The 27,186-nt window shown below is 44.0% G+C and overlaps 1 protein-coding gene across 1 annotated transcript in view; it reads right to left on the reverse strand.

Moving 5' to 3' along the window:
- Positions 1-4,772: 4,772 nt before the first annotated feature.
- MSH2 (mutS homolog 2) overlaps positions 4,773-27,186 on the reverse strand; it is a 53,578-nt gene continuing 31,164 nt past the window's right edge. Inside the window, exons 8-16 of the mRNA XM_054171147.1 lie at positions 25,662-25,771; positions 22,590-22,713; positions 21,139-21,289; positions 18,091-18,188; positions 16,222-16,467; positions 13,521-13,725; positions 12,592-12,839; positions 8,645-8,817; positions 4,773-5,177 (exon numbers count right to left, since the gene is read on the reverse strand). Coding sequence (XP_054027122.1) covers positions 5,007-5,177; positions 8,645-8,817; positions 12,592-12,839; positions 13,521-13,725; positions 16,222-16,467; positions 18,091-18,188; positions 21,139-21,289; positions 22,590-22,713; positions 25,662-25,771 — 1,526 coding nt within the window. The 3' untranslated portion in view covers positions 4,773-5,006. The remainder of the gene's footprint in view (positions 5,178-8,644; positions 8,818-12,591; positions 12,840-13,520; positions 13,726-16,221; positions 16,468-18,090; positions 18,189-21,138; positions 21,290-22,589; positions 22,714-25,661; positions 25,772-27,186) is intronic.

The raw sequence follows: 27,186 nt of genomic DNA on the forward strand, positions 1-27,186 counted from the left end.
CAATGCATTCAAAATAGGTGAAAAAATACACCAGAGAACTGGGAATTACACTTGGGCCTGCTAGAGCCAGTTTAGCTCTGCTCTACTGGCCTGCACGTGGACCTGCCTGCCCCAGTGTAGCAAAGCCAAAGCTGGGGTCCTGTGGGAGAGACCCAGCACCATCTGTCCTCTGACTTCACCATCAAAGTTCTCAGGAGACAATGCTTCCCCCTCAGAAGATCAAATATTCAAAGCATCCTAGTAAGCCATACAAGTGTTTTATAGTGATAGGATGAGAAGAAATGGCCTCGAGTTGCACCAGGAGAGGTTTAGGCTGGATATTAAAGCCCCTCCCCACCTTTCCTGTAGTCCCCTGCATGGCTGGTGTAAGATCTCCCTGGAGCCTTTTCTTCTCCAGATTCAATAGCCCAAACTTCCTCATCCATTCTTCTTTGGAGAGGTGCTCCAGCCCTCTGATGATCTTTAGGGCCCTCCTCTGGACCCTCTCCATGTCCTTCTTGTTGTATTGGGATCTCCAGAGCTGAACACAGGTGGGGTCTCCATGTTTTCTACACAAAACAAAGACTGAGTACAGGAGAAGACAAGATATTGTTTCAAAATCTCAACCTGAAGAGAATCCACATCCCTCAGGCTGCAAACCAGCAACTTCAGGCAGGTACAGATACTCTTCAGGAGTACAGCCCAGGTTTTTGTCTCTCTCACTGCGTGGCCCCAGCAGCCACTTGGAGATGGAACCAAATTGTTAGTGGAATCTGCTACAGCCCTCCCTGCTGGGGCTAAAGCTCTGCTGTTGGCTGTGGGAAGCAGGCCTGCTGCCAAAGTCCACAGTGACCCACAGAGGAACAGTGGCTTTGCAGTATGCAGCAGGACCATGTGGGTCAGCAAGGGAAACATTCTCACAAGCACTGGCTATTTAACTCCCTTGGCTCACCTTGTATATCACAGCTCTACAAGGACAGAGCCATTCCACCCTTACAGAAACTGCCACAAACACTCAGCAGCTCAACCCAGGTGCCAAGATACCTTTTCCCACAATAGCAAAAAAGCAAATCCATTTTTTTGCCTCTACAAAAGCATTACTCACTCCAGCTGCTGGAACAAGCACCATCTGCCACCTGCTTTGCTATTGTTTCCTTTAGCTGATGGTCCAGGCAGGAGGGAACACCACATCAGAAAGGTAAGTCCTGACTGCCACTGAGAGTGATTGGAAATTGTCACTTCCCTCTTCCACAGTGGGAGATTGCACACTCTCAACTGGACTAGCAAAGCAGCACATGCTGGGATATGTCTGTCCACATCCTAAGCCAGGTAAAGGATAAAAAGCATTGTTGATAGGTGAAAGAAACACACAGACATAAACCAAGGTAAGGTACTCCCTTGTGTCTAGGAATAGTGCAGACAGCTAACAGGGGTAGGGAAAGGAAAGGCAACAGACTGGGAAAGGTGGCTACAAAGTTAGGAGAGGAACAAAAACATCTGAGAGACAACTTCAGACAAAGTTTTCTCAGCAAGCAGACAGCATCAAGAGAAGTCATGTCTGCAAGGGCTACAGCCACCTCACAGAGACAACAGCATCTCTCCCACTGTCTTTTAAGGTTTCAGGCTCCTATGGCCACTTGTTTTCCTTTGTTCCCAAGTCAACAAGGTCCAAAGCATTCAGTGCATGTCCTCATGCTACTTTGGATGCAGAGCAGCAACTGCTCTGCCTTGATGCTTCAAATCAACCTGTCACACTGCAGAATAGGAAGGCCAATTGTCACAGTGTGTGGTAGCTGTGGAAATGTATCAGCCTAGGTGCTGGTCATATATTTGAGAACTCATTATATGCCATGGAAACCAGTTTAAACTGTCATCCTATCCTTGCACCAGGTAAAAGCAAACTGCTCACACAATCCACAGGCTTCCCTAAATTTGGAAAAATTAAGTCTAGAAGCACTCCCAGTTGCTTAGAGTGGCTTTCAATCCAGTTACATCCACTAGCTGCAAAGACATTATGTTCAACAAAACCCAGGCCAGTAACATGCCTGCTTCTCATGAGGATCTATCTGAAGTTGTCTTGGATGCCTGAAAGTCTTCCCAAGCCAGCTTCTGCACATCTGCCAACAGGCAAGGACTCATCTCAGTCATATTCCTGATATTTCTGATTCCAAAGCTACCTCATCTCCTGGGGAGGAAAGAGAGACACAGAACTGCATTATTATTTGAGACAAACGTGCACAGCTGCAAGTAGGAATATTCAGAGTCCCAGAGCTGGCAGGCTGCTTTCCCTAGATTTGTGAGCTAAATCTCTTGAATGCTCCAGCTTGAGCCTGCTGACCACCAAGCACCTCACTTGCATTTGGCCACAACTCAAAAAGTAAAGCCAGCATTTTCTCATCAGACTGGCTATCAGATTCTCCTGCACACAGGTAGGATGAACTCCTGATTACTAAGAGCTGGGCAGCAAAACCACCAAAGAGAAACAATTCCTTCAGTGTTAGATCGTGTCTGCTTTTTCTTTCATAGAGACCCTTCCAGATGAACAGCAACAGCCCAGACTGAAAAGACTACACCTGCATTAAGCTAAGCAAATTAAACCTTGTGTCTGTATTCAAGGCTGACAGTAAGTGGCCTCAGCACTCCTCAACAGCTACAACATTTTCTTCTGAAGCTTTGCTAATCTGTGCATCCTTGGCACAGCTCTGTAAGAACCAGACAAGTTCTGGAATTGTTCCTGTCTCATAGGTAGGTTTCTGATGAAAAGCTAAATTGGAACTAGCAAAAAATAGCCATCCTGCTGCTCACATGAAATCACACTACCTGTAACCCAGTTTGCAAGCAGCACTGACATATGGAGACTAAACTATGCCTTATCCTCTCTTGCCCGTATCCCACAGCAGCAGGGGAGGGAAGTGAAGTGTAGAAGAGAAAACACTTGATAAGCTGAGTCTTAAAACCCCATTAACTTGCACCTTTCTTCCTTGAGTGTTCAAGGGCATGAGAAAAAAAATCAAATCTTTTCCTGAAGATGCAGAACTCCCTTTCTGAAGCACAGAGAAGATGCTGCCCAGAGCTGCTCCAGTCAGGATGCTCCCTCTCTCTGGACTAAAGCACACAAGTACTCCTGTCACTCTGAGACAGGCAAATCTGCTCATGCAGGAGCAGCCTCCAACTGCAACTCCAAAACAAAACCAGCCTTTCCTCAGCACACTGCAGACATGGTGTGGTGAGGCACCACACCCAGGGTGGGAAGAGTGCACACTTGAAGAACAAAAATCAAGAGGTACTGAATGAGAGCAGGAATCAGGTTCAAAGTAAAAAAGTGCTCCCTCTTGCAGATGGCAGCTCAGCAAGGAAAGGTAGACACCAAAAGCTGACACAGGGTCAAGAGGAAACCAGAGATGTTCCTGGGAAAGACCACTGATGTTTTTATGCCTGTTGCCACAGCTGGGGACAGAAGACTGAGTAAAGGGCATCTCAAAGAGGCTGCAGGTACCAGCCCTTCCAGTCCCTTCCAAGGACTGCCCTGTTTCTATCAACAGTTAGGCAATTTGATCCAACACAAATTGTGTCTCACTCAATATCTGATCCTTTAAAACTGATTCTCCTTGTCCATTTCATGTAGAATTCTGTAGTTCTGGCTAGCTCCTGCTTGAACCAATGGAATTTGCAAACCCAGCTAGATTATTTATTACTTTATGTAACAGATCTTTCCATTCACACACTTCTCCAGACACAGCTACTGAGCACATCTACCCAACTGTGCTGTTTGTAAATGCAAGGCTATTTTTGGCTTTTTAAAGTAGAATGCATTCAAATTTAAAGACCAAAAAGGTGTTACACAGACCCCAAACCTCTCAAACAAGCCTTTACTTTTTTCCCCTCTTTCAGTGCTCTGCCACCCTCAAAGTGCAGAATTGTTTCCTTGTGTCTATGTGGAACCTCCTGTTGGTGTCCCCTGCCCCTTGTACTGTCACTGGACACCAAGAAGAGCCTGGGTCCATCCTTCTGACACTCACCCCCTTTAGCTACTGATCAGCATGAATGAGATTTCCCCCCAGTCTGCTCTTCTCCAGGCTAAACAGCCCCAGCTTTCAGCCTTTCCTCATAAGGCAGATGTTCCAGTCCCCTCAACATCTTAGTGGCCCTCTGCTGGACTCTTTCCAGCAGTTCCTTGTCCTTCTTGAACTGGGGAGTTTGGAATTGGATGCAGTTTGTGAGCTACAATTAAAAATGCTGCATTTCAAGGTGAATCTAAGCTTGCAGCTGGATGCTTTCAAACTGTCCTAGTGCCAGGAGTACATTACATACAAATCAATGCATTCTTTCTTTCCCACAAAGCATGACCAACTCAAAGGCTCCAGTTAAACTGTAACCTCACCCCCAGCCTCTGCTCACATTACAAACCCACCAAAATATGCAAGAGTTACCAGCACTCAGGCATGAAGAGCAGGCCTGTGGTGTATTTGACTGAAGCATTACCACCCAGCCAACAAACAAAATCTCCCCCTACCCCAAGCTCCACTCAGGTACACATGCAAAAATTTGGTAACAAATTGGATGAGATGCCTTTGTTTGGTTTTTTTTCCTGATGGAGTCAGTAAAACTTTGCTGAATTGATGTAACTGTGTCATATAACACCAGAAAAATCACACTATGGGGCAAAGATTTTGTGCATGCACTGTGCCAGTTCTATGCCATCTCAATTGTTAACCTTCCTAGGATGCCTTCTCTGGCAGATGACTGCATTTTGTTTGCAGAGTCAGGAATTCTCTCAAGACTGGAAAAAAAAGGCATTTTATTGAAAACTTCTATAAGGACACAAAGCTCACAACAGCAGCAGGAATCCGGCACAGAACGTGCTCAGAATTATTCATGAGGGCTTTTTTTGTTTTAATGAAATAACTACAATCCAAGAGTTAAAAAAAAGCCTACATAAATCAGTACAAGTATCATAAAGCTCCCAGACAAGGGAAGAAAAGGTACTTCTTGCCATATAAAAGAGCTGCAGGCTGTTCTTACACCTTTCAGGAAGTCACTTTCTTTCGGGAAATGATTTCGTTCACGAAGCTGTTGTTCTTTGCCAACACATCATTCCTCAGCTCCTGCAGCTTCAGTTTGATGTCTTCTTCTGACATATCTGTCAGGGGCAATGCTTTCACTTGACAAAGAAAATCCTGAATTATCTTTTCACCTTTCTGAAACGGGAGGAGAAGGGAAAAAAAGACGACAAAGCACCAGAGAGGTTCAGTTCAGACTACAAGGAGGACTTTGCTTCCAAATTCCCCAAAGAAACAAATTATTATTCATCAACAAGAAACTCACTGCAGGCACAACTCCTGGCTACTTCTGCACTTACTGTCGTGTTCCCAACAACAGAACAGTCCCCCTACCAGGATGGCTGAGGGACTGCAGCACTGCCCTGTGAGAAGAGGCTGAGAGACCTGGAGCTTTTTCATCTGGAGAGGAGAAGACTGAGAGGGGATTTAATCAATGATGATAAATATCTGAGGGCTGGGGGTCAGGAAGGAGGGGACAGGCTCTGCTCACTTGCACCCTGGGACAGGACAAAGGGCAATGGATGGAAACTCCAGCACAGGAGATTCCAGCTCAGCAGGAGGAGGAACTTCTTCACTGTGAGGGTCACAGAGCACTGGAACAGGCTGCCCAGAGAGGTTGTGGAGTCTCCTTCTCTGGAGACTTCCAAGACCCATCTGGATGTGTTCCTGTGTGACCTGAGCTGGAGGTGTTCAAGAGGGGATTGGATGTGGCAATTGGTGCCATGGGTCTAGTCATGAGGTCTGTGGTGACAGGTTGGACTTGATGATCTTTGAGGTCTCTTCTAACCTTGGGGATACTGTGTGTGATACTGCTCTGGAAGAGTGTTGAACTCGATCTTTGGAGGTCTCTTCCAACACCTAAAATCCTGTGATCCTATGAATCCAGTTTACACTGGTATCAGGAGTTCTTTGGCCTTTAAATCCATCAGCAAAAAGCACAAGTTGATCAGGAGAAATAACAATACTTAACACTGAGAGCTCCTGAATGTGTTCCACACTTAATTCCAGTGTGTGACCACAGTCAGGTGAAGATTGCTAGCAATAGCAGCATCAGAGAGGCTGCATTATCCAAACTAATTACTTTTTGGAGGAATTGTAAATCAAACCCAACATTTCAATATGCAAAAGGAAAGAACAAATTGTAACCAAGCAACTGAAGAGTGGCTGTCTCCAAGGAGAACAGATGATAATTAAGCTTTATGCATATGCTTTTATACAAACAGGCACAGTGGAACTTCTAAACAATCTGAATTGAATAGCAAAAAGAAACATTTCAATGAACAGCATTCAGGCACCCTGTACCAGAAAATTTGCCCAGAATATTGGGCAAAAATTGTCTAGTCCTCTGCATTTTTGCATTTTGGAACTCTACTAAAGTTTTCTTAGTTTGATTTTATCATTTAAGATTAATGCAGTATGCTTTCACTGCAGGAATCTCCAAAGGACTTGGAAATGTTGACAGCACACTCTTCCCTCTAAGTGTGCACTCTTCCCTCTAAGTGTGATCCTCACTATCAATACAGACCTGGGGATGAGGTGTCAGGAAGCAGCCCTGTGCAAAAGGACTTGAGGGTGCTGATGGACAAGAAGCTGGACATGAGCCGACAGGGTGAGCTTGCAGCCCACAAGACCAATGGCATCCCGAGCTGCATCAAAAGATGTGTGGCCAGCAGAGCCAGAGAGGTGAATCTGCCACTCTGCTCTGGTGAGACCTCATCTGGAGTACTGTGTACAGGTCTGGAGCCCTCAATACAGAAAGGACATGGACCTGATGAAGAGGGTCCAGAGGAGAGCCAGGAAAATCCTCAGGGGCTTGGAGCACCTCTGCTACAACAAAAGGCTGAGGGAGCTGGGGATGTTCAGCCTGGAGAAGAGAAGGCTCCAGGGAGACCTAATGGCAGCCTTCCAGTACCTGAAGGGGGCTACAGGAAGGATAGGGATAGACTATTTACAAAGGCCTGCAGTGATAAGACAAGGGGCAATGGCTTCAAACTAGAGTAGAGCAGATTTAGATTGGATGTTAGGAACAGGTTCTTTACTATGAGGGTGGTGGAACACAGGAACAGGCTGCCCAGGGAGGTGGTTAGGGCCCCATCCCTGGATATATTCAAGGTGAGGCTCAACAGGGCTCTGGGCAACCTGATCTGGTTGAGGATGTCCCTGCAGACTGTGGGGAGGTCAGACTGGATGACCTTTGGAGGTCCCTTCTGGCCTGGGCCATTCTATGATTCTGTGATGTTAAGGAAGGCAGACTGTGCATGGCATCTAAAAGGGTGTCATTCTACTGCCTAGAGAGTGCATGAAATATTATGTGCTCCTGAAATACCCAAGAATAAAACACTGTGCTGTATTTCTTCCAAGTGTTTGCCATGCCAATTTAAGACCATGAGCCCTCAAATAAGGGAGAGCAAAAACAGGAGCAACCCAACCTACAGAGCCAAAAATCATCTAAACAATTACAATAAAAGCTGCAACTTAAGTCCCATGAAACACTGCATACAAAGCAATGAGCCAGCAAAAGCAATGAACACGAAATTCTGGCTCGGGTCACAGCATAAATAACACACTACAGGACAGCTAGAGGCATGCTCCCCTGGATGACTCCAATTGCATGTCAATCATACCAACTGCTGAACATTAAGCTTAAAGAAAAGAAAAGAATAAGTCTCATCCTCAGGAATATGTCTTAGGATAACATTCTTGCCTGTGTTAAGTTGAAATGAACCACAACCAAACCCCACTACCACTGGGACATCCTTTCAACTCCTAACAAGCTTCACAGCTAAACAATTTTGTTATGGAAAAATGAAGTTCACAGAATGTTAGGGGCTGGATCAGCCAGTCCAAGCCCCCTGCCAGAGCAGCATCACCTAGGGCAGGTCACACAGGAACACATCCAGGCAGGTTTTGAATACCTCCAAAGACGACTCCACAACCCCCCTGAGCAGACTGTTTCAGTGTTCTGTCACCCTCAGAGGGAAAAAACATTTCTTCATGTTTCCATGGAACTTCCTATGCCTCAGCTTCCACCCATTGCCCCTTGTCCTGTCATTGGGCATCTGAGCAGAGCCTGGCTCCAGCCTCTTGGCACTCAGCCTTTACACATTTATAAACATGAATGAGGTCACCTCTCAGCCTCCTCTCCAAGCTAAAGAGCCTCAGCTCCCTCAGGCTCTCTTCATAAGGAAGATGTTCTACTCCCCTAAAAATTGTTGTGTTTCTGTACTGGACTCTTTCAAGCAGTTCCCCGAGGTCCTTCCTGAACTGAGGGGCTCAGAACTGGACACAGTATTTCGGATGCAGCCTCACCAGGGCAGATTAAAGGGGGAGAACCTCTCTGACCTACTAACCACAGCCTTTCTAATCCACCCCAGAATGCCATTTGCCTTCTTGGCCACAAGAGCACATTGCTGGTTCATGGTCAACCTTCCACCCACTAAGACCCCGATGTCCTTTTCCCCCTCACTGCTTTCCAACAGGTCAGTTCCCAGCCTATACTAATTACAGTTAATTATCCTCCAGCTTTGGGATACCAGAATCCTTAAATTATTTTACCAGGGTTATGCCAGCTAAATGAATTTTATAAAACATTCTTGATATCAAACCTCTCTCTCTCTGCAGAATTTCTTGGCTGGTGGTTCTTCCTCAGATTTCATGGACTTGCCAATATTTTGAAACTCCTCCAGCTCCAGTGCTTTCTCTCTTGCACTTTCTATCACATGTTTTGGGAAAGCTGCCAGCTCTGCCACATGTATTCCAAAACTCTGGTCACAAACACCTGGATGCACAGAAAACAAGAAAGAATTCTCAAGAGATAATACAGAGGGATCAACAGAATGTCAGGGGTTGGAAGGGACCTCAAAAGATCACCCAGTCCAGAACAGGGATCACCTACAGTAGGTCACACAGGAACACATCCAAGCAGGTTTTTAATGTCTCCAGAGAAGGAGACTCCACAACCCCCCTGGGCAGCCTGTTCCAGAGCTCTCACCCTCACAGTTAAAAAGTTTTTCCTTATGTTCACATGGAATCTTTTCTGTTCCAGCTTGCACCCATTGCCCCTTGTCCTGTTATTGGACATCACTGAACAGAGCCTGGTTTTGTCCTGACACTGCCCTGCACATCTTCATAAACATGAACAAGGCCACCCCTCAGTCTCCTCTTCCCCAAGCTAAAGAGCCTCAGCTCCCTCAGCAGGAAGATGTTCCACTCCCTTCAGCATCTTTGTGGCTCTGTGCTAGACTCTTTCAAGTGGATCCCTGAGAGTCTTCTTGACCCTGAGAGGCCCAGAACTGGACACAATATTCCAGATGTGGCCTTATCAGGGTAGAGTAGAAGAGGAGGAAAACCTCTCTCAATGTACTAGCCACATCCTTTCTAATCCATCCCAGGACACCATTGGCTTTCTTGAGCACATTGCTGGCTCGTGGCCATCCTTCTGTGCAGCAGGACCCCCAGGTCCCTCTCCTCTGTGCTCCTCTCCAGCAGGTCAGTGCCCAACCTATACTGGTCCATGGTGCTGTTCCTTCCCAGATGCAAGATGAAAGGAACAAACTTGCCATAGTTGTGTGTTGTGAAGAATCAAACGTGTGACAGTTCGGTTCTCCAACATTTTCCAGGTGACCTTTCAGACCACAGATGATAGCACAGGCTAAAGAATATGCTCTTATTTAAGCAAGCTCTCTTACAGCCATAATTGCAGGACTCCAAAAAGTGCTTCAGGGAGAAAGGGAAAACTCTTCAGGCAGAAAGAATTTCCCTCTAGCTCTTGAATGAAATTGAATAATGGTTTTTATTAAAGTGCTTCAGCACAATCTGGAGAATCTTGTAATTTGCATGATTTGTTTTTTCATATGTATTTTTTCTCAATTCATTTATGTGTGTGTATATATATATAGCATTGTTTTAAATGTGCCATTCTCAATCATCCTCCCCCTTTCCATTAGTACCAACTCCTCAGTACCCAGGAGCTATCTTTTAATTATATCAGAACCTTTCAGCTTTAAAGTTCACACTCACTTCAATTAATACACTGCTTATAACATTTGGTTGGAAAAGAAAAGTTCTGAGAATTGCTCAAAATACATCAATTATACAGTTATATAAAATAATTTTCACTTCAGTATCAAAAGCCTTCTGATACAATCTGTCAGCTGCAATTCTGATTGGCCACCCACAAATACTACTGCATCCTTTTCATTCTGGTCTCCGGCAAGGAGTTATGACTAAATTAATTCCCCATGGAAAATGATCTTTAACTAATCATCTGCTAAATGCTGGCTAACTGAAAAAAAACCCCAACAGGTAAAGGAAAACAGCATTTAGATTTTTTTTTTCTGGTTTACTAAGCTTGTAATCTCTGAAGTTTCTAAATGGAAATTACTATTTTTAAACAGAAATTAGTCTTCTTGATTTTCTATTAAAAGTACCTGCCTCCCCAGACAAAGCTAACTCAGGCCTTTGCTCAGAGAGCCCACAATAATTTCTGTGACTCCTCTGCCAGTGATTCTGCCACACCTGAAGCATGATAGCAGGGGTGAAAATATTGTATAAGTGTTCCTTGTCATGCATTCAGATTTAGTTATACATTTCAAATTACATGGAACTTGCTGCTTGGTTCAAAACACAGCTGTAGCTGAGCTGCCTATATTCACATCCCTGCCTGAACAACAGAACTCTTCCAAAAGTGGAGCAGCACAGCACTAAATGCAAGAACACACACAAAAGACATTCAATTTTAGACCAGGTGTTTTAAGATGAAGATTTTGCAATGCTCTCTCTCATCTGACAGAGTTTTAAGTAGATGGATACTAATTACTTGGTCACAACAACCCCATGCAATGCTCCAGGCTAGGGGCATAGCAGTCAGAAAACCGCCCAGCAGTCACCTGGGGGTACTGACTGACAGCCTGCTGAACATGAGCTATCATGTGCCCAGCTGGCCAAGAAAGCCACCAGCATCCTGGTTTGGATCAGGAATAGTGTGACCAGCAGAATCAGGGAAGTAATTGCTCCCCTGTACTTAGCACTGGGGAGGCCATACCTTGAGCACTGGGTTCGGTTTTGGGGCCCCCACTAAAAGAAAGACATTGAGGTGCTGAAGCATATTTAGAGAAGGGCAACAAAGCTGGTAGCAGGGCCACAGCAATTCACTACTCAGAAGCAAAGAATGGGCACTGCTTAGGAAAAGTGCATGCACAGAGAGGAAAACAGAGAACTTCTAAGGAATCAAGGTATCAAAAGATAAGTACACAGAATTAAAAGAAGCAAAACTCTGGCAGCCAGAGATAGTCTAACCAGCTTTAAGCAGAATCTCAGTAAAACCAGGGGAAAGCAGTCCTTCTGGCCATGCTTTGATTCCCCTTGCTCAAAGCAGTCTCCCAGCTTTACAGGGAAGTACTTGAAACCTAACTGCAAGATTGTAACCATAGGGAAATACAAAATTAGATGTGATTATACAAATAATCCAAGGGGAAGAAATGAAGCAGTTTCACAGACTTAAAACCAGAAGACAAGAGTAAGAAATAGTCAATTAGTAACATCTTAAGAGTAGAACTAGAATGGTAGTACCATTTGAGAGAGGCTCAGATCAGGATGTAATAAAAACACATTTACCAATAGTCTAAAGACACTTAACAGTCCAGTGAGAGCCTGTGGAGATTACAGAAATTATTTTTAAAAGCCTAACAAAAAATTTAATCACTGGAGGGAATATTAAAGAGTAATTTCAGCAGGAGGAATGAACTGAAAAGTCCTAAACTGACTAAAGAAATCAGGAAACACTGGAGAGAGTTCCAGGATAACACATACTGAATATGCATTGACCCTGAACTGAGTTATTATGAGCAATTATTTGGCACTGTGTGAACATGACAAAACAGCTTTTAAAATGAGGAATGAAGTTCAGCAATTGAGGCTGTAAGATGAAATCCTCAAGTAAGGAAAGAGCAGTCTCCAGGACGTGAGACAGAACCTGAATCGCTTGGGTTGGAAAATACCTTTTAAGATCATCAAGTCCAACCATTACCTAACTACTAAGCCTGGTGCCAAACCATGTCCTTTTGCACCACATCTACCTGACTTGGCAGTTGGATTAAGGTTTTGAAAGTCTCCAGAGAACGAGACTCCAACACCTCTCTGGGCAGCCTGTTCCAGTGCTCTGTGACCCTCACTGTAAAGAAGTTTCTCCTCATGTTGAGGTGAAATCTTCTGTGTTCAAGTGTGTACCTGTTGTTTCTTGTTCAATTACCATGCACCATGAAAAAGGAATTGGCCCCCTCCACTTGACACCCACCCCTCACACAGTGATCAGATCCCCTTTCAGTCCTCTCAAGACTAAACAGCTCCAGGGCTCTCAGCCTCTCTTCACAGGGGAGATGCTCAAGTCCCCTGATCATCCTCGTGGCTCTCCGTTGGGACTCTCTTCAGCAGGCATGGACTGAGCTCCTGTCATACACTGAACACATCTATTATAAACCCAAAGCCTGAGGTACAGCATGGTATTTTTAAGTGGTTTGGGTTTTTTTTTCCCCATTAAGTTTTCTCCTCTTACCTTCCTTGACACGATACAGCATGGTCAGGGTGTCATCGCTGGTCAGAGCGGTGACATGGAGGTTATTTACCGTTGGCACCTGGTCAGCAAGAGCTGTCAGCTCGTGGAAGTGTGTAGCAAACATGCAGAAAGCACGGATTTTGCTAGCAATGTATTCTGAAATAGCCCAGGCTAAGCCAAAGCCATCATAGGTGGAAGTTCCTCTTCCCAGCTCATCAATGATTATCAGGGAGTTCTCAGAGGCTGTCCTACAAACAAGAGTATTTTAGAACAGTGTTAACTCCAGATGTTGGGAGTACCTCAAGCCATGTTGTAGATGTCTAAGCAGAAAAGAGTAAGAAGAACTTTCCTATTTACACAGAGACACACAACTAAAGTGCACACAGGGTGTCACAGTGGTCATTCCTAATTTGTTTCATTGTCAATTTGTTGGCTTCGGCCTCACAGAATCACAGAATATTAGGAGTTGTAAGTGACCTTAAGAATCATCCAGTCCAACCCCACTGCCAGAGGAGGAGCGCCTACAGAAGGTCACAAAGGAATACAAACAGGCAGGCTTTGAATGTCTCCAGAGAAGGAGACTCCACACCCCCCCTAGGGAGCCTGCTCCAGGGCTCTGACACCCTCAGTGTGACAGTTTTTCCTTTTGTTCACATGGAACCTCCCCTGCTGCAGCTTGCAACCATTGCCCCTTCTCCTATCACTGCACACTAGTGAGCAGAGCCTGGCTCTATCCTTCTGAGTAGCAGGTCTATATGACCACTGCAATAAACAGAAGGCTACCTCAAGAACTTAGGAAGCTGCTAAACAGGACTTGAGATCCTCTACTGAGATCCTAGAGAAAATGAAGTCTTAATTTGTCTTCCTTAGAGCACCTCCTTTCCCACCATCAAGCCCAACCAACAAAACCAAAGCAACACAGGACTTACCTAAGGATTGAAGCAGTTTCTAGCATTTCAGCCATGAAAGTAGACACCCCTTTCAGCTGGCTGTCTCCAGCTCCCACCCGAGCCAGGATACAATCCACAATGGTGATTTCTGCAGAGCTGCATGGTACAAAACACCCAATCTGGGCCATCAGAACAATCACTCCTGTCTGGCGGATGTAAGTGGATTTTCCCCCCATGTTAGGGCCTACAAAAGAAATTTTGAAGACTGATTGAAAAAACAAGCAAACCACCATCATCTTTTACAGTTCTACAGTTCTTTTAATTTACAGCCTGTTCTCCTTTAAAACAAAGAACAATGCAACTTATTACTCCCTTGCCAGGAAGGGGTAGCAGATTTGTCTAACAGCGCAGCCACTACTCCTAAGGCTGGCAGCACTCCAACACAGCAGCTTTTCCAAAAGGAACGGGATCAGAGAGCATTAGAGGCCTTTCTTTTCCCCAGTCCTCTCAGCCTTCCTTCAAATGCCAGGGCTTCCAGTCCTCTGATCATTCTTGTGGCCCTTCTCTGGACCCTTTCCAGCCTGTGTGCATCCTTCTTGTGTAGCAGGGACCAAAACTGTGCACAGTGCTCAAGGTGCAGCCTGCCCAGCACTGAGTAGAGTGGGAGAATGACACCTTTGTCCCTGCTGGGGATACCCTAATCAATGAAACTCAGCATCCTGCTAGCTTCCTTTGCCACTGCAGCACACTGCTCACTCATGTTGAGCCTTTTGTCCACCAAGACCCCCAGGTCCCTCTCCACAGCACTGCTCTCAACCGGGTGGCTCCCAAGCTGAGCTGCTGTGTTCCCAGGTGCAAAACCCTACACCTGGCTTCATTCAACTTCATGCAGTTCCTTCTTGCCCACTCGACCAGCCTGTCAAGATGTTTCTGGAGGCTAGCTCATCCTTCTGGGGTGTCAACTTCCCTGCTTAGTTTTGGGTCATCAGGGTGCTCTTAATTGTAACCTCCAAAGTTTGGGAATTTCTCAGAAGTATAAGCAGTCATCTGAACCACAGGGCCCTGTGCTTTAAGCTAAGTGTCATCAATATTGCTGCTCAAAGAGGCAAATTATTTGCTTCCACTTTAAATAACAATTATGATTAGTCTCTAAAAATTACAGACTGGCTAAAAGCTAATGAAACTGATTTAAATTGCAATCTAAAGGGATTCTGGATCAGCAAACCCTGATATCATTAAGTTAATTTTAACTGAAGTACAAATGAAACAAAAGGTATTTTCCAGCAAACTGATCATTAAACCCAATTTTACACTTTAGCTACTCAGAATGTATGTCAAGGACATCTGGATGGAAATTAAAATTCCATTTAATCTATAAACACTAAAAAAAAAAAAATGTTTTCCTGTGTAGTAGAATGATCTTAATTACACCAAAGAACTGGCAGAGGGGAGAGGGTACAGTGATTGAAACACATTTTGTATTTCACAGTGACTTTAACACTAAATAAAGAAAACATTAACAAAGAGACTGCTTAAAATCTTTGCCTACAAAATGTGCCAGCATGGAGACTACAGTTGATGTCTAGTGGAATATTCCAAATCACTTAAGCAGGTTCAGGTTTCCCAGGCTCTGGAGGTTGCCTGGCTTGTGGAGTCACAGTCACTGAAGCAAAGAACATATCTACTAAGGTCTAATTTCTTATTTCCTATTGTCCAAGCAGTCGCTATTCTTCCCCAAAATGACTACTGCTAACCTAGCAATCTCTTCCTCCAAAGAGTGCACAATAACTGCAATCAACTAATTCCATGACTACTTGTTTGGAAGATGAGAAATATGTGCCTATGTGCACAAACATATACAATATCCGCTAAGGGAAGCATTGCACAAGAACATTGTGGATGCTTTTTTTTTTACTGTATTAAACAAGAGCTTACAAATACCCTCCCATCTTTTCCAGAGCTAAATCTTACCCCCCACACAGAAAATCAGGTAACTGGCCAGATGCTTACCTTCTAATGATTAGAGAAATTATGAGAGAGTTTTATAGAGTTTTGGGGTTCACAGAGGGGCTTGATTTGGAACTTTAAAGATCACAAACTTCTCACCCCTTCTAGACCTCCCACTAGAGCAGGTTGCTCAAAGCCTCATCCAGCCTGCTCTTCAACACTTCCAAGGATGAGGTGTCCACAACTTCTTTGGGCCACCTGTTCCAGTGTCTCACCACCCTCACAGTAAAGAGCTTCTTCCTAATGCCCAGTCTAAATCTACCCTGCTCTAGTTTAACACCATTGCCCCTCATGCTCTCTCCACAGGCCCTTATGAACAATCCCTCGCCAGCTTTCCTGTAGCCTCCTTCAGGTACTGGAAGCCTGCTACAAGGTGTCCCAGGAGCCTTCTCTTCTCCAGGCTGAACAGACCCAATTCCTTCAGCCTGTCCTCAGAGAAGAGGTGCTCCAGGCCTCTGAATCATCTTCACTGCCCTTCTCTGGATCCTCTCCAAAAGATCCATGTCTGTCTTGTGTTGAGGGGTCCAGAGGTGGAGCCAGTACTCCAGGTGGGGCTTCAGAACAGCAGAGGGGCAGAATCACCTCCCTTGTCCTGCTGACCACCCATCTTTCGATGGAGCCCAGGATACTACCTGTTTGCTTGTTTGTTTACTTCTTTTAAAGATAACACTATTGGAAATACTAGAGACACTTCAATCTAAATAACAAAGTGAAAGAGAACAGAAACATTTACCAGTAATAATGTGGAACATCTGCTTGTCCTTCTCAAATGTAACATCATTGGGGATGAAGGCCACCTCGTCTTGTACTTCAATGCAAGGATGCCTGGCCCCTTTCAGCACAATCCTTCCTTGTCCCTTTTCCAGGATGACAGGACGGACGTAGGGCACCGGAGCCCCGTTTGACACGTGAGCGAAACTGACCACTGCGTCCAACTGAGCTATCACATCATTCATGGTCTGGATTGGCTCTGCATAACCTGGTTTTGAACAGAGATACACAAAATCACCACAGGAATGTTTCTGCTCTTGTTGAAAAGTTATCCTAAAGCCTATACTGAGCCCATAAAACCAATTCACCTGCATTAAAAGACAGTTTTGTTCAAGACATCAGCCACCTTCTAGGAGAGTCTAAGATGCAATCCTGAAGTTTCCAGGCATTGACTACAAAGGGACTTCAGACTAACAGAGGAAGAGGTCAAGCCATGTTGAATCTTTTGCTTTATCATTAGGCAATGAGAAACAGCTTATCTTAATATGGGAAGGCAAATGCTCACAATGGCAAGATGGCTGGAAATGCAGTAAGCTTCCTTCCTCAATACACTGCATTTTGATGCTCATGCAAGCAGACAATAGAGACACAGCACTTGCAATCCAGACACAGCAACCATTTGTTTTGATGTGAAGGAAGGTACAGAGAGGTTTGTCAGACACACTGTCTGTGATACTAGACAACTGAACTAGATGACCCAGCATCCCCAGCACCAGTTTGGAAGTTTTAGTGGGTTTGTTGTGTTGTTGGCTTTTTTCCAGGGAAAGGGATGAGGGACAGGAGTCAACAGAAGTAAACCATCCAGCACCTATATGAATAGGATGCATGTTCCAGATGAGGTCACAGGATCACAGGATTTTAGGGGTTGGAAGGGACCCAAAGAGATACAGAAAGAGCCACAAAATCACAACACATTAAGGGGTGGAAGGGACTTCGAAAGATCATCCAGTCCAACCCCCCTACTAGAGCAGGACCACCTACAGAAGGTCACACAGGAACATGAACACGCAGGTTTTGAATGTCTCCAGAGAAGGAGACTCCACAGACTCTCTGGGCAGCCTGTTCCAGAGCTTTGTCACCCTCATAGTGAAGAATTTTTTCCTTATGTTCATGTGGAACCTCCTCTGCTCCAGCTTGCACCCATTGCCTCTTGTTCTATCATTGGACATCACTGAGCAGAGCCTGGCTTCATCCTCCAGGGTGACACTGCCCTGCACATCTTTATCAACATGACTGAGGTCACCCCTCAGGCTCCTCCTCTCCAAGCTAAAGACCTCCAGCTCCCTCAGCCTTTCCTCAGCAGGGAGATGTTCCACTACCTTCACACTTTTTGTGGCTATGTGCTGGACTCTTTCAAGCAGTTCCCTGAGGTCCTTCTTGAACTGAGGGGCCCTAAACCAGACAATTAACAATAACTAATTTGATCCTATATTGCATGCATTCCTCACCATCCTTCACAGACCTCAGGACCCACTCCCTCAAGCTCTTGTCCTTTACCTCTTTTGCCTTTCACTTTGTCTGCCATTTGGGTGGCGAGTCAGGGAGGCAGGTGAAGGATAGATGTGGCCTTTATAGGCATGTTTTGTTCCTTTTATGGGATGAGCATTTGCACACACCCATCACTGCACACTTGCAGCAATGCCAGGAAAGAGGCTGACAACAGAGGACAATAGATTTTTAACTGTCAACAACTGTCTAAAAGCCAAACTTCACTTCTCACCCTAATTCCTTGGGGAATGTAAGGGGGGTTCTCAATAGAAGGATCTACAAACTACCTGCAAATCCTCCCAGCATTCCAGACAGTGACACACAGTGATATTGGCATAGTCACCTGAAGCAATATTAATGATTTCCTTAACAATTGCATCCTGAGCCTCTTCGTACTCTTCTCTGCTCTTTATATATTCCTCATTGACGGAGCTCAGTTTGCTGGGAATAAAAGCAGAATATTTAGAAGCTGTGATGGTCTGGTTTTGGCTACAGTGCAAAGCTGCTGGCCTCCTCACCTACGACTCAATACCAGTTGTCCCCATCTGTTTCAACAGCAAGGTTCAGCAAGAGGACCACAAAGCGACCGATCTACAATTCCTCCACGCCAGGGTGCCAGTAAGATGAATTCCAAGTTGAGTATCACCCACAAGGGCAAAACACATTCTTAAAAACCTTACCAGTAGCTGTCTGTTACAGCTATGCTAGTCTTGAAACTGAATTTCTGGCCTTTTGCAAGATGTCGTCATCAGTTATAGAACTGGTGGAGAAGAACTGCTAAGCAGCCATGTGATTAGCCCAGAGTCCTAGCCCTACAACAGCCATAGCAGGGCTGAAGGCATTGAACTTCTTCCATTTAGTAAAAACCTCAGTGAACTGTCACCAACAACAGGTTCTTCAAAACAAGGTGAGTTGAAATCAAGAGAGAGTTTAAACAAGTGTCTATTCTTCTCAAGCTCATTTCTGAGCACAGAGCAGAATCTGCAGGACTGAGTATGAAACACATCCTAGCAGTGCACCCATACTGGAAGCTGAAGTCAGCCTTGGACTTCCAGTACCATCTACCGAAGCAGCTATAGCTTAAATAAGCACAGAGAAGCCTGTTTTATTAGTTTGTTCTATGGGCTTGTTCCAGAAGAGAAAGGAACAGATGACACAGAGTAGAGGTTCCAAGTACCATCTTTTCAGTTAATGAAAAGCCTGACTTCCTCACTACTTTGGAGTCATAACATACTTAGAATAAAAGTAAGTACTTAGAATAAAAAGAAAGAAAGAAAAAAAGCTGGTTTCAAATGCAGGGATGTTTTGAAAAAAAAAAAAAAAAACCTCCTCAGAGTGAATGTTATAACAAAATTCAAGTTCACACTTTGTTCATTGAAGTAAATGGGCACAAAATACACTGGTTGGCATGAGGCAGTATGTTTGCCCTCCTTTTCAGAGTAAGATTTATTACCATGGAAGTGAGTGACCAGCAAAACCAGTCACTATGAGTAATATCACTGGCTTGAAACCAGCCTTGCCCTGTAGGAAGTGCTCCTCAGATATGTCTGTCAGCCAAGATCTCCCTCTCAAACTCACTTCCCTGATGCTAACTCCAGCAGGAACTGTTTTGACACATATAGCAGTATCAGTGTGGTTTGTCTGAAACAGACTGTACAATGTATTAATCTCTGCTATTTTTACCCTTCCATATATAACACATGCAGGAGACCTAAAGACTAGTTTTCTCTCCTGGATCTGCAGAATCTTGTCTGAAGGTTGCTGACTGTGGCTGATCATTAGCAGCACTTCTTAGGGTGGATACTGGGGCTGGTACTATTTATGGCTTGATTAACAACCTGAATGATGGGACTGAATGCAGTCTCAAATGTTCACAGCCTTGCTGAAAGTGCAAGACCATATTAAGGAGAGCTGTCAGTAGGCTGGAGGACAGGGCTGCTTGTTCATTGGGTTATCTACAGACTGAAGAAATAGGTGAAGAAGAATTTCAGCACAGGCAAATGTAAAGTCCACCCAGCAGTACAGACTGGGGGCCAAATGCCTATAAAAGAGTTATTCATGAAAGAAGCTGGAGGGATCCAGTGAACAAGAAGCTGACCACAAGGCAGTTGTGTGTCCCTGAAGCAGAAAAGGCCAAGCCCCCACTGGCTGGAATAGCAAGAACATAGCCAGCATGTCAAAAGAAGTGATTCGTCCCATCGACTCAGTACTCCTGAGAGCACATCTGCAGTACTGACTCCAGTTTTGTCTTCCCACCTGGAGCAGATGGCCACCACAAATATCTGGAGCTGGAATATATAGCATGCAAGGACAGGCTCAGCGAGATGCCTGAGCAGGCTGAGAGAATGTGGAGTCAGCCTGGATATGAAAGGCACAAGACTATTCCTGGAGTTGCATGGCAAAAGGAGAAAAACCAAACCATGAAAACCCCCAAGCTACTGCAACCAAAATTTGCATTACAGCTGACCAGAAAAGCTTTCACAAGGAGTGGTTCAGCATGGGAGCTTGTGCCTCACCAAGGCAACCTGGTCAAGGGTTGAAAGATGGGCACCTGGGAAACACTTTGACCTACCTTATCTAACTTTGATATAGGATCTAACTTCCAAGGTGGTTCTTCTTTGAGTGAGGGGTTAGACCAGTTTACCTCAAGAGATGCCCTTCAACACAAGTTATTATTTGAGTCTCTATATACAACTTTCTACTTTGTTTGCTCTGTAGAAAATACACCAAAGAAATACCAAAAGAGAAACATGTGATGACCAAGGTAGCCCTCAGTTTGTTCTAAAATGATCTAGAAGAGTTAAAAATTCAGAAAAGAGTTTTTGCTTGGCTAACCTGTGACAGAACTACTGTCCAGGCGAGGAGATCACGGAACAGCATCAATGCAATTAGCCTGAAGATTGAAATTTTTTAATAGCTCAACCTACAGAGCCACAGAATCAAAGCCCAGTACATAGGAAGAGCAGAAGTTACTGTGTGATCTGAAATAAAAGATAGTTACCAACAAAACTGCTGCGTATCATATTTGGTGACGAACGTAAATAGCATTTTCCTATTGCAGCTTGGGAAAGTGCCTGTATAAACAGTCATGGTGAATGCAATCATGCTACTAGCTGCAGCTAAACCAGAGAACTTAGCCCATGTCAAAAGACCAAAAATAGCTAACAGTTGGCAAAGTAAATTGGGAATGCAGCTTTGAACAGAAACTGTATCACTACTCCTCCCTCTTACCAGTCTTGCACAGCATCTCAATCTGTGGGCCAATTAAAAAGGTGAAAATTCAGCCATTCCGGATGTGTGGGGAAACAAGTTTATCAGCATAATCATAAAGAAAGGAACCCTTTTGTTTCTTTCACAACAGGCTTGAAAAGCTACCAAGATGATCTCATACCTGTTAGTAAACTTCACCCCATTCTTCTGGGTATCAACTATTTCATACTTTGAATTGTTCCGCAGAACCTTTTCCTCCTTACAAGTTATCCGAAAGTGATGTCCAAACTGGGAATTTGTCTCCAGTTTGATACTTTTGCCAGCCTCCAAACCTTTGAGATGAAAAGAAAGGAAAAACAAAAGCCAACTATTATCAAAACTCTTGCAGCCTGCTCCATTTCTGCTCACTGATCCCCAAGTCTGCATGATGTAGCTTCTCTTAGATATACAATTGAGTATACTGACCTTGGTTCTGCGCAGGTATGAGAAACACCCAGACCTAAGAGAAGTTTACTGATTTATTGATGTGCTCTCAAACTGCATATTCAAGTCAGGTCTACAACTGTTATATTGCTACATATTCTCCAGAAATGTGAGCCATGTTCACAGCACACTGCAAGGACATTCTATATTGACTGCATGCTCCAGTCTTGTGATCCTTCTAATGTGTACTTCTGCTGGCAAGATTTCTCATTCCATCCCTATATAATCTTGTCTTTCCTTCTTTTTAGACAGGTGTCTTGTTCATATGGACAACAAACAAACACTGAACATATACAGGACCTTCTTCAAAGTGTAACCTTAAATTACTATGGTGCTGACAGTTTTCCTTGTCATATTTGCATTCAAAAGTGATTATTTGGTGTAGTAATGACCCTGGTGGAGTTCAAAGCCAACCATGGTGATTCTGTGATTTTATTTTGTAATTTGCTCTTTGCATGCCTGCTTCATGCACAAGGAATTTTTTGTATAGGACCAACAACTATTTAAATGTTTCATTAGCTTACTGTTGCAGCCTTAAGCCCAGCCGTGACCACCTGTGCCAGCTTCACCTGTGGCACATTCTGAAAGGACACCCTGGAGAATGCACAGGGGGGGAAAAATCCACCCCAAAAGTTTCAGTGCAAGTCCTCAAAGGATGCAACACAGAACTAGACTTAGGCAAGGGTTAGATGAGCTACACCGCTACAACATGACTTTTGCAGTATCTTGCAACATACATGACCATTTCTGATGATATGCAATAGCATCCTAAAAAAGGGGACAAAAAAGCCAACTAATCAACCAAAAAACACTCAGTCTTCAACAGACTGCACTGTGACTCCAAACTAATAATAAAATTGGATATTAGGAAAAATTTCTTTAGTAAAAAGGTGGTCAGGCATTGGAATGGGCTGTCCAGAGAGGTGGAGGAGTCACCATCCCTGGAGGTGTGTGAAAAATGAGTAGATGTGGCACTTGAAGACATGGCCTAGTAGTCATGGAGGTGTTGGGTAGAAGGTTGGACTTGATGTCCAACCTTAATGATTCTGCTCTATTACAATAATACAAATATCCCTTAACTCCTCAAGACCAGCTTTTGCCACTTGATCTCTGAAGGAGGTAAGAATCAAAGGCAGTTCCGTGCCCTACCTAGTTCTTTGGCTGCAATCTTTAAGAAGGACTGCATTTTTTCTTCCAGCTCATTCATCACCTCCCTTAATTCTGTCAGATTAGGATCAAAAGAAGCCTTGACAAGAAATTCATGATTCTCCACCTAGGGAAAAAAGTAACAAGAAAATGACCATGAATGTAGGCAGGACAAAAGAAGAATCATCTACCTGATCACACACTGTGAAATTCATTTACTTCATCATTTATTCACTTTACTGATGTAAACATTTTTGTCATGCAAGATGATAATTGGTCTCTGATTCAATTACAAAACAAATACATTTAAAACTATCTTTTCCCCTCAAATAATATACTTCATACAAGCACAATGCACCAATTCAACAGACTTCTGCATTCTGAGGTGGAGTCATCTGCACTTTTCTTTGCATACAAATAACCGAGGAGCAGGCAGGAGAAAAAGGGAAGTCAGAGGAAATTAAGCACTTAATCTGCGTGCTAGACTGGACTTAGGCAGCTAATCAGGACAGAGCATTTCAAAACAAGTCTTTGGAAACAGAAGTTTCTGCAACAGTAATTCCTGTCCAAAACACACCCAAGAGGTGAGACAAGAAGCCTACACAGTATCACCAGAAGTCCTACCCATTTCCAGCCTAGTGATTTGAAGGCTGACATCCATATTTCCTTCCAAGCTAAACATTGTCAGGAGGTACAGCAGCTGCTTCCACAGCCAGCTTTGTGCTTCTCACAACCCTGCAAACATCAAGTTCCATTTGCAAGCCCAACTCCATTTTTAATGTGCAAACTTCTACAATCAACAAAGTATTAGCACTGTTGTCCAACATGGAGACATGCAAAGGGCTCCAAAAAGGGTTCTAGTGAAAGCAAATTAAATTAAGACCCAAGAGGGTCACATGTCAGTCAGGTGCTAGAAAGAATGGGGTGACAGCAGGAGGATCTGGGACTATGTTAGGCTAGATAGCTAAACTTAAAACAAGTCCTTGTGTAAATGGCTGTGTTTTTAATACCATATACCTAAAGTACTAACAAATTTGGAAGTTGCCCTGACTTGAGGAGGAGGTTGGAGAAGCTGAGTTTCAAAGGCCATTTAGGATGCTGTGAAAGACAGAAATGGAAGTGACAGCTGCTTAACTCATATTACAGATAGGTAAATGAATAACCACATCCCCCACTCTTTGAACTGAGAGGCTTCTTTTTTATAACATTGGAATGGATTACTGACATCATTCAGGGTTTTTTTGAACTCAGATGTGTCTTTTATAACACTGGCACAGATTATTGACATAATTTAGTTACTATGACAACCTGTCCTTCAGTCACACTCAGAACAGAGCTGGGTGTTTTGTTTGAACTCCCTAAAAACCTGAAGAGGAATTGAAGGCAAAGTTCAAGTTTCACCATGTATTTGAACAAGGTTTATTCTTCTGGTTAAGAGTTTTCCAGCATCTTGACTGGAAAAAAAAAAATCCCAAATCTGACACACAGGATTTTAGGGGACTTGATTAAAAATAACTGACTTCTTATTCTCTTTAGAAGGACAGCAAAACATTTTTAAAGTAGAAGTTGAAAAGAAATTTGAAGAGCTGGACTACGAAGGGTGAAGCTTAGACCAGCTGTTAGTTTTAAAGAAAACAATCCCAGGGCATACAAACTGCATCAACAGATGGTCTGTAACTAGTATAAAGCTATAAATTTCTTCATTAGCATAGATCACAAATTACAGCAACATGTCAATCAAACAGTCTTTCCTTCAGCAGTAAAAAGCAGTTGATGAATGCATACACAGAAGAGACAAAATGCAGTGCTTCTGCCTTGTGAGAAGAATATCTGTGTGTTCAAAATTTTAAAGCCATTGCAGTTTCCAGAAGTTCAGTACCTTGCCCATACTGCCAGGCCTGGCACACAGTCATGCAGACCTTTTATTTCTACAGTCAGCTATGACTGACACAATGACAAACCTAAAAGCCTCCCAAGTTTTCCAAATGACTGAAACATCTTACCGAGAATCACAGAAAGTTAGGGGCTGGAAGGGACCTCAAAAGATCATCCAGACCAAGCCCCCTGCTAGAGCAGGACCACCTACAGAAGGTCACACAGGAACATGAACACGCAGGTTTTGAATGTCTCCAGAGAAGGAGACTCCACAGACTCTCTGGGCAGCCTGTTCCAGAGCTTTGTCACCCTCACAGTGAAGAAGTTTTTCCTTATGTTCATGTGGAACCTCCTCTGCTCCAGCTTGCACCCACTGACCCTTGTCCTATCACTGGACATCACTGAGCAGAACCTGGCTCCATCCTCCTGACGCTGCCTTTCACGTATTTATCAGCATGAATGAGGTCACCCCTCAGGCTCTTCTTCTCCAAGCTAAAGAGCTCCAGCTCCCTCAGCCTTTCCTCAGCAGAGATGTTCCACTGCCTTCAGAATTTTTTGGGCTCTGTGCTCTTTGAAGCAGTTCCCCAAAGGAACTCCTAATTGTAGGAGCTTTGTCTTTACACTAGAAAGTAAAGTTAGTCTTTATACCTAGGTCAATCACTTCTCAGAGGCAAAATTGCCTGTTACCTTACCTAATAGAGCTGAGTTTACTGAACTTTACAGAAGCAGAGGAATATGCAATATTGTGCTAGGCATATGTTGGATTTGAGATCCATGCAGAAAAGCAGGACAATAACCTCCCCACTTTTCATACTGATGAACTGTTTAAAAAATAGTTTCAGCTCCCCAGTACCAAAGTACCCAAAGCATTTTCACATTGGCTACTTAGTTTCAGACAGTGGATGCATGTCCTCTTCACAGAATGGTAGAGGCTGGAAGGGATCTCTGAAGATCATGTAGTCTAATACTCCCTGCTGCTGGAAAAGTATCACCTAGAGTAAAGCACCCAGGTACACATCCAGACAGGTTTGGAATGCCTCCAGAGATCCTCAGCTGCCACACCAGTAACAGTCTTCATATAGTCTATGGCTGAAGTGACAGTTTAGATGATTAACTAAATTCAGTGATTAGAACAGATTGTAAAGTTCAGTAAGAAACTGTAGCTGCAAAATGAAGTTCTTCCCAAACACCAGCCCATACCTTATCCATGTCCAATGTTGTTTCTATCATCTCCACAAACTTTGAGAAGTCGGAGGAGATATCGTTAAGAGGTGTTATAAACACTGCCAGTAACAACATCTGGTGAGCTCCTGTTAAGAGCAAACAAGAATAATTATCATTCACAAAAGCACACAACTCTATGAAAATTCACTTATCCAAGACAAAGAGCACAACTCAACAGCTGATCAATTTTCATTCACATTGGCTATGAGTAGCTCACTGACAGATGCACAGCTTCTCCTAAAACTGGCATTATCCCATCTACCAACTGATGAAGCTTGTACCTATCCTCTCCTCTTTACTCCCAGCTGATGGCATTAATGCCCTTCTACTCTGCTCTGCTAAGACCTCACCTGGAGTACTGCATTCAGCTCTAGAGCCCTCAATATAGGAAGGACATGGACCTGGTGGAGAGGGTCCAGAGAAGGACCATGATCAGGGGGCTGAAGCACCTCTTCCATGAGGACAGGCTGAGGTAGTTGGGGTTGTTCAGCCTGGAGAAGAGAAGGCTCCGGGGAGACCTAATAGCAGCTTTCCAGTACCTGAAAGGGGCCTACAGGAAGGATGGAGAGAGACTGCTTACAAAGGCCTGCACTGATAGGAAGAGAGGCAAGGGTTTGAAAATAGAGTAGATTTAGATTGGATATTAGGAACAAGTTCTGCACCATGAGGGAGGTGGAGCACTAGAACAGGTTGCCCATAGAGGTGGTTGAGGCCCCATCCCTGGAGATATTCAAGGTGAAGCTTGATGGGGTTCTGGGCAACCTGATCTAGTTAAACATGTCCCTGCTCACTGCAGAGGGGTTGGACTAGATGACCTTTGGAGGTCCCTTCCAACCTGGGTGTTTCTGTGTAAAATTACAGACAACAGTTTGAAAGCAAACCTGCTGTCTGACCTTTACCTATTCTTGCATTAAAAAAGTTAAAAGGCTTTAGCAAAACAGAGAATACTTTCTCAATATTGAAAATTACCAAAAATTGAGAATATTTGATAGGTTACAATACACACAAACAGAAAGTGAAGTGTATGGGGTTGGGGCTTGACTCCTTAAAAAAACACCCTTCATCTACTCTAGCCAGGTCTTACAGTTACTAATCTTTCTACTAAATAGCAAGTCATTAAAATGAAATTAAGTCTTTATTAATACAGATACTCTGCAGCACCAAGGATAAACTGCACAGCAGACGTACTGGCTTTTAGCCACAGAATGGTTTGGGTTGGAAGGGACCTCCAAAGGTCACCTGGTCCAACCCCCCATGCAGCCAGCAAGGACATTCTCAACTAGATCAGGTTGCCCAGAGCCCTGCTGAGCCTCACCTTAAGGGATGGGGCCTCAACCATCTCTCTGGGTAACCTGTTCCAGTGTTCCACTACACTCATAGTAAAGAACTTTTTCCTACCATCCAATGTAAATATGCTCTTCTCTAGTTTGAAGCCATTGCCCCTCTTGCTATCACTGCAGGCCTTTGTAAGCAGTCTCTCTCCATCCTTCCTGTAGGCCCC

The sequence above is a fragment of the Dryobates pubescens genome, chromosome 2 (genome assembly GCF_014839835.1).
Source record: "Dryobates pubescens isolate bDryPub1 chromosome 2, bDryPub1.pri, whole genome shotgun sequence".
In the NCBI taxonomy this organism is placed as follows: Eukaryota; Metazoa; Chordata; class Aves; order Piciformes; family Picidae; genus Dryobates; species Dryobates pubescens.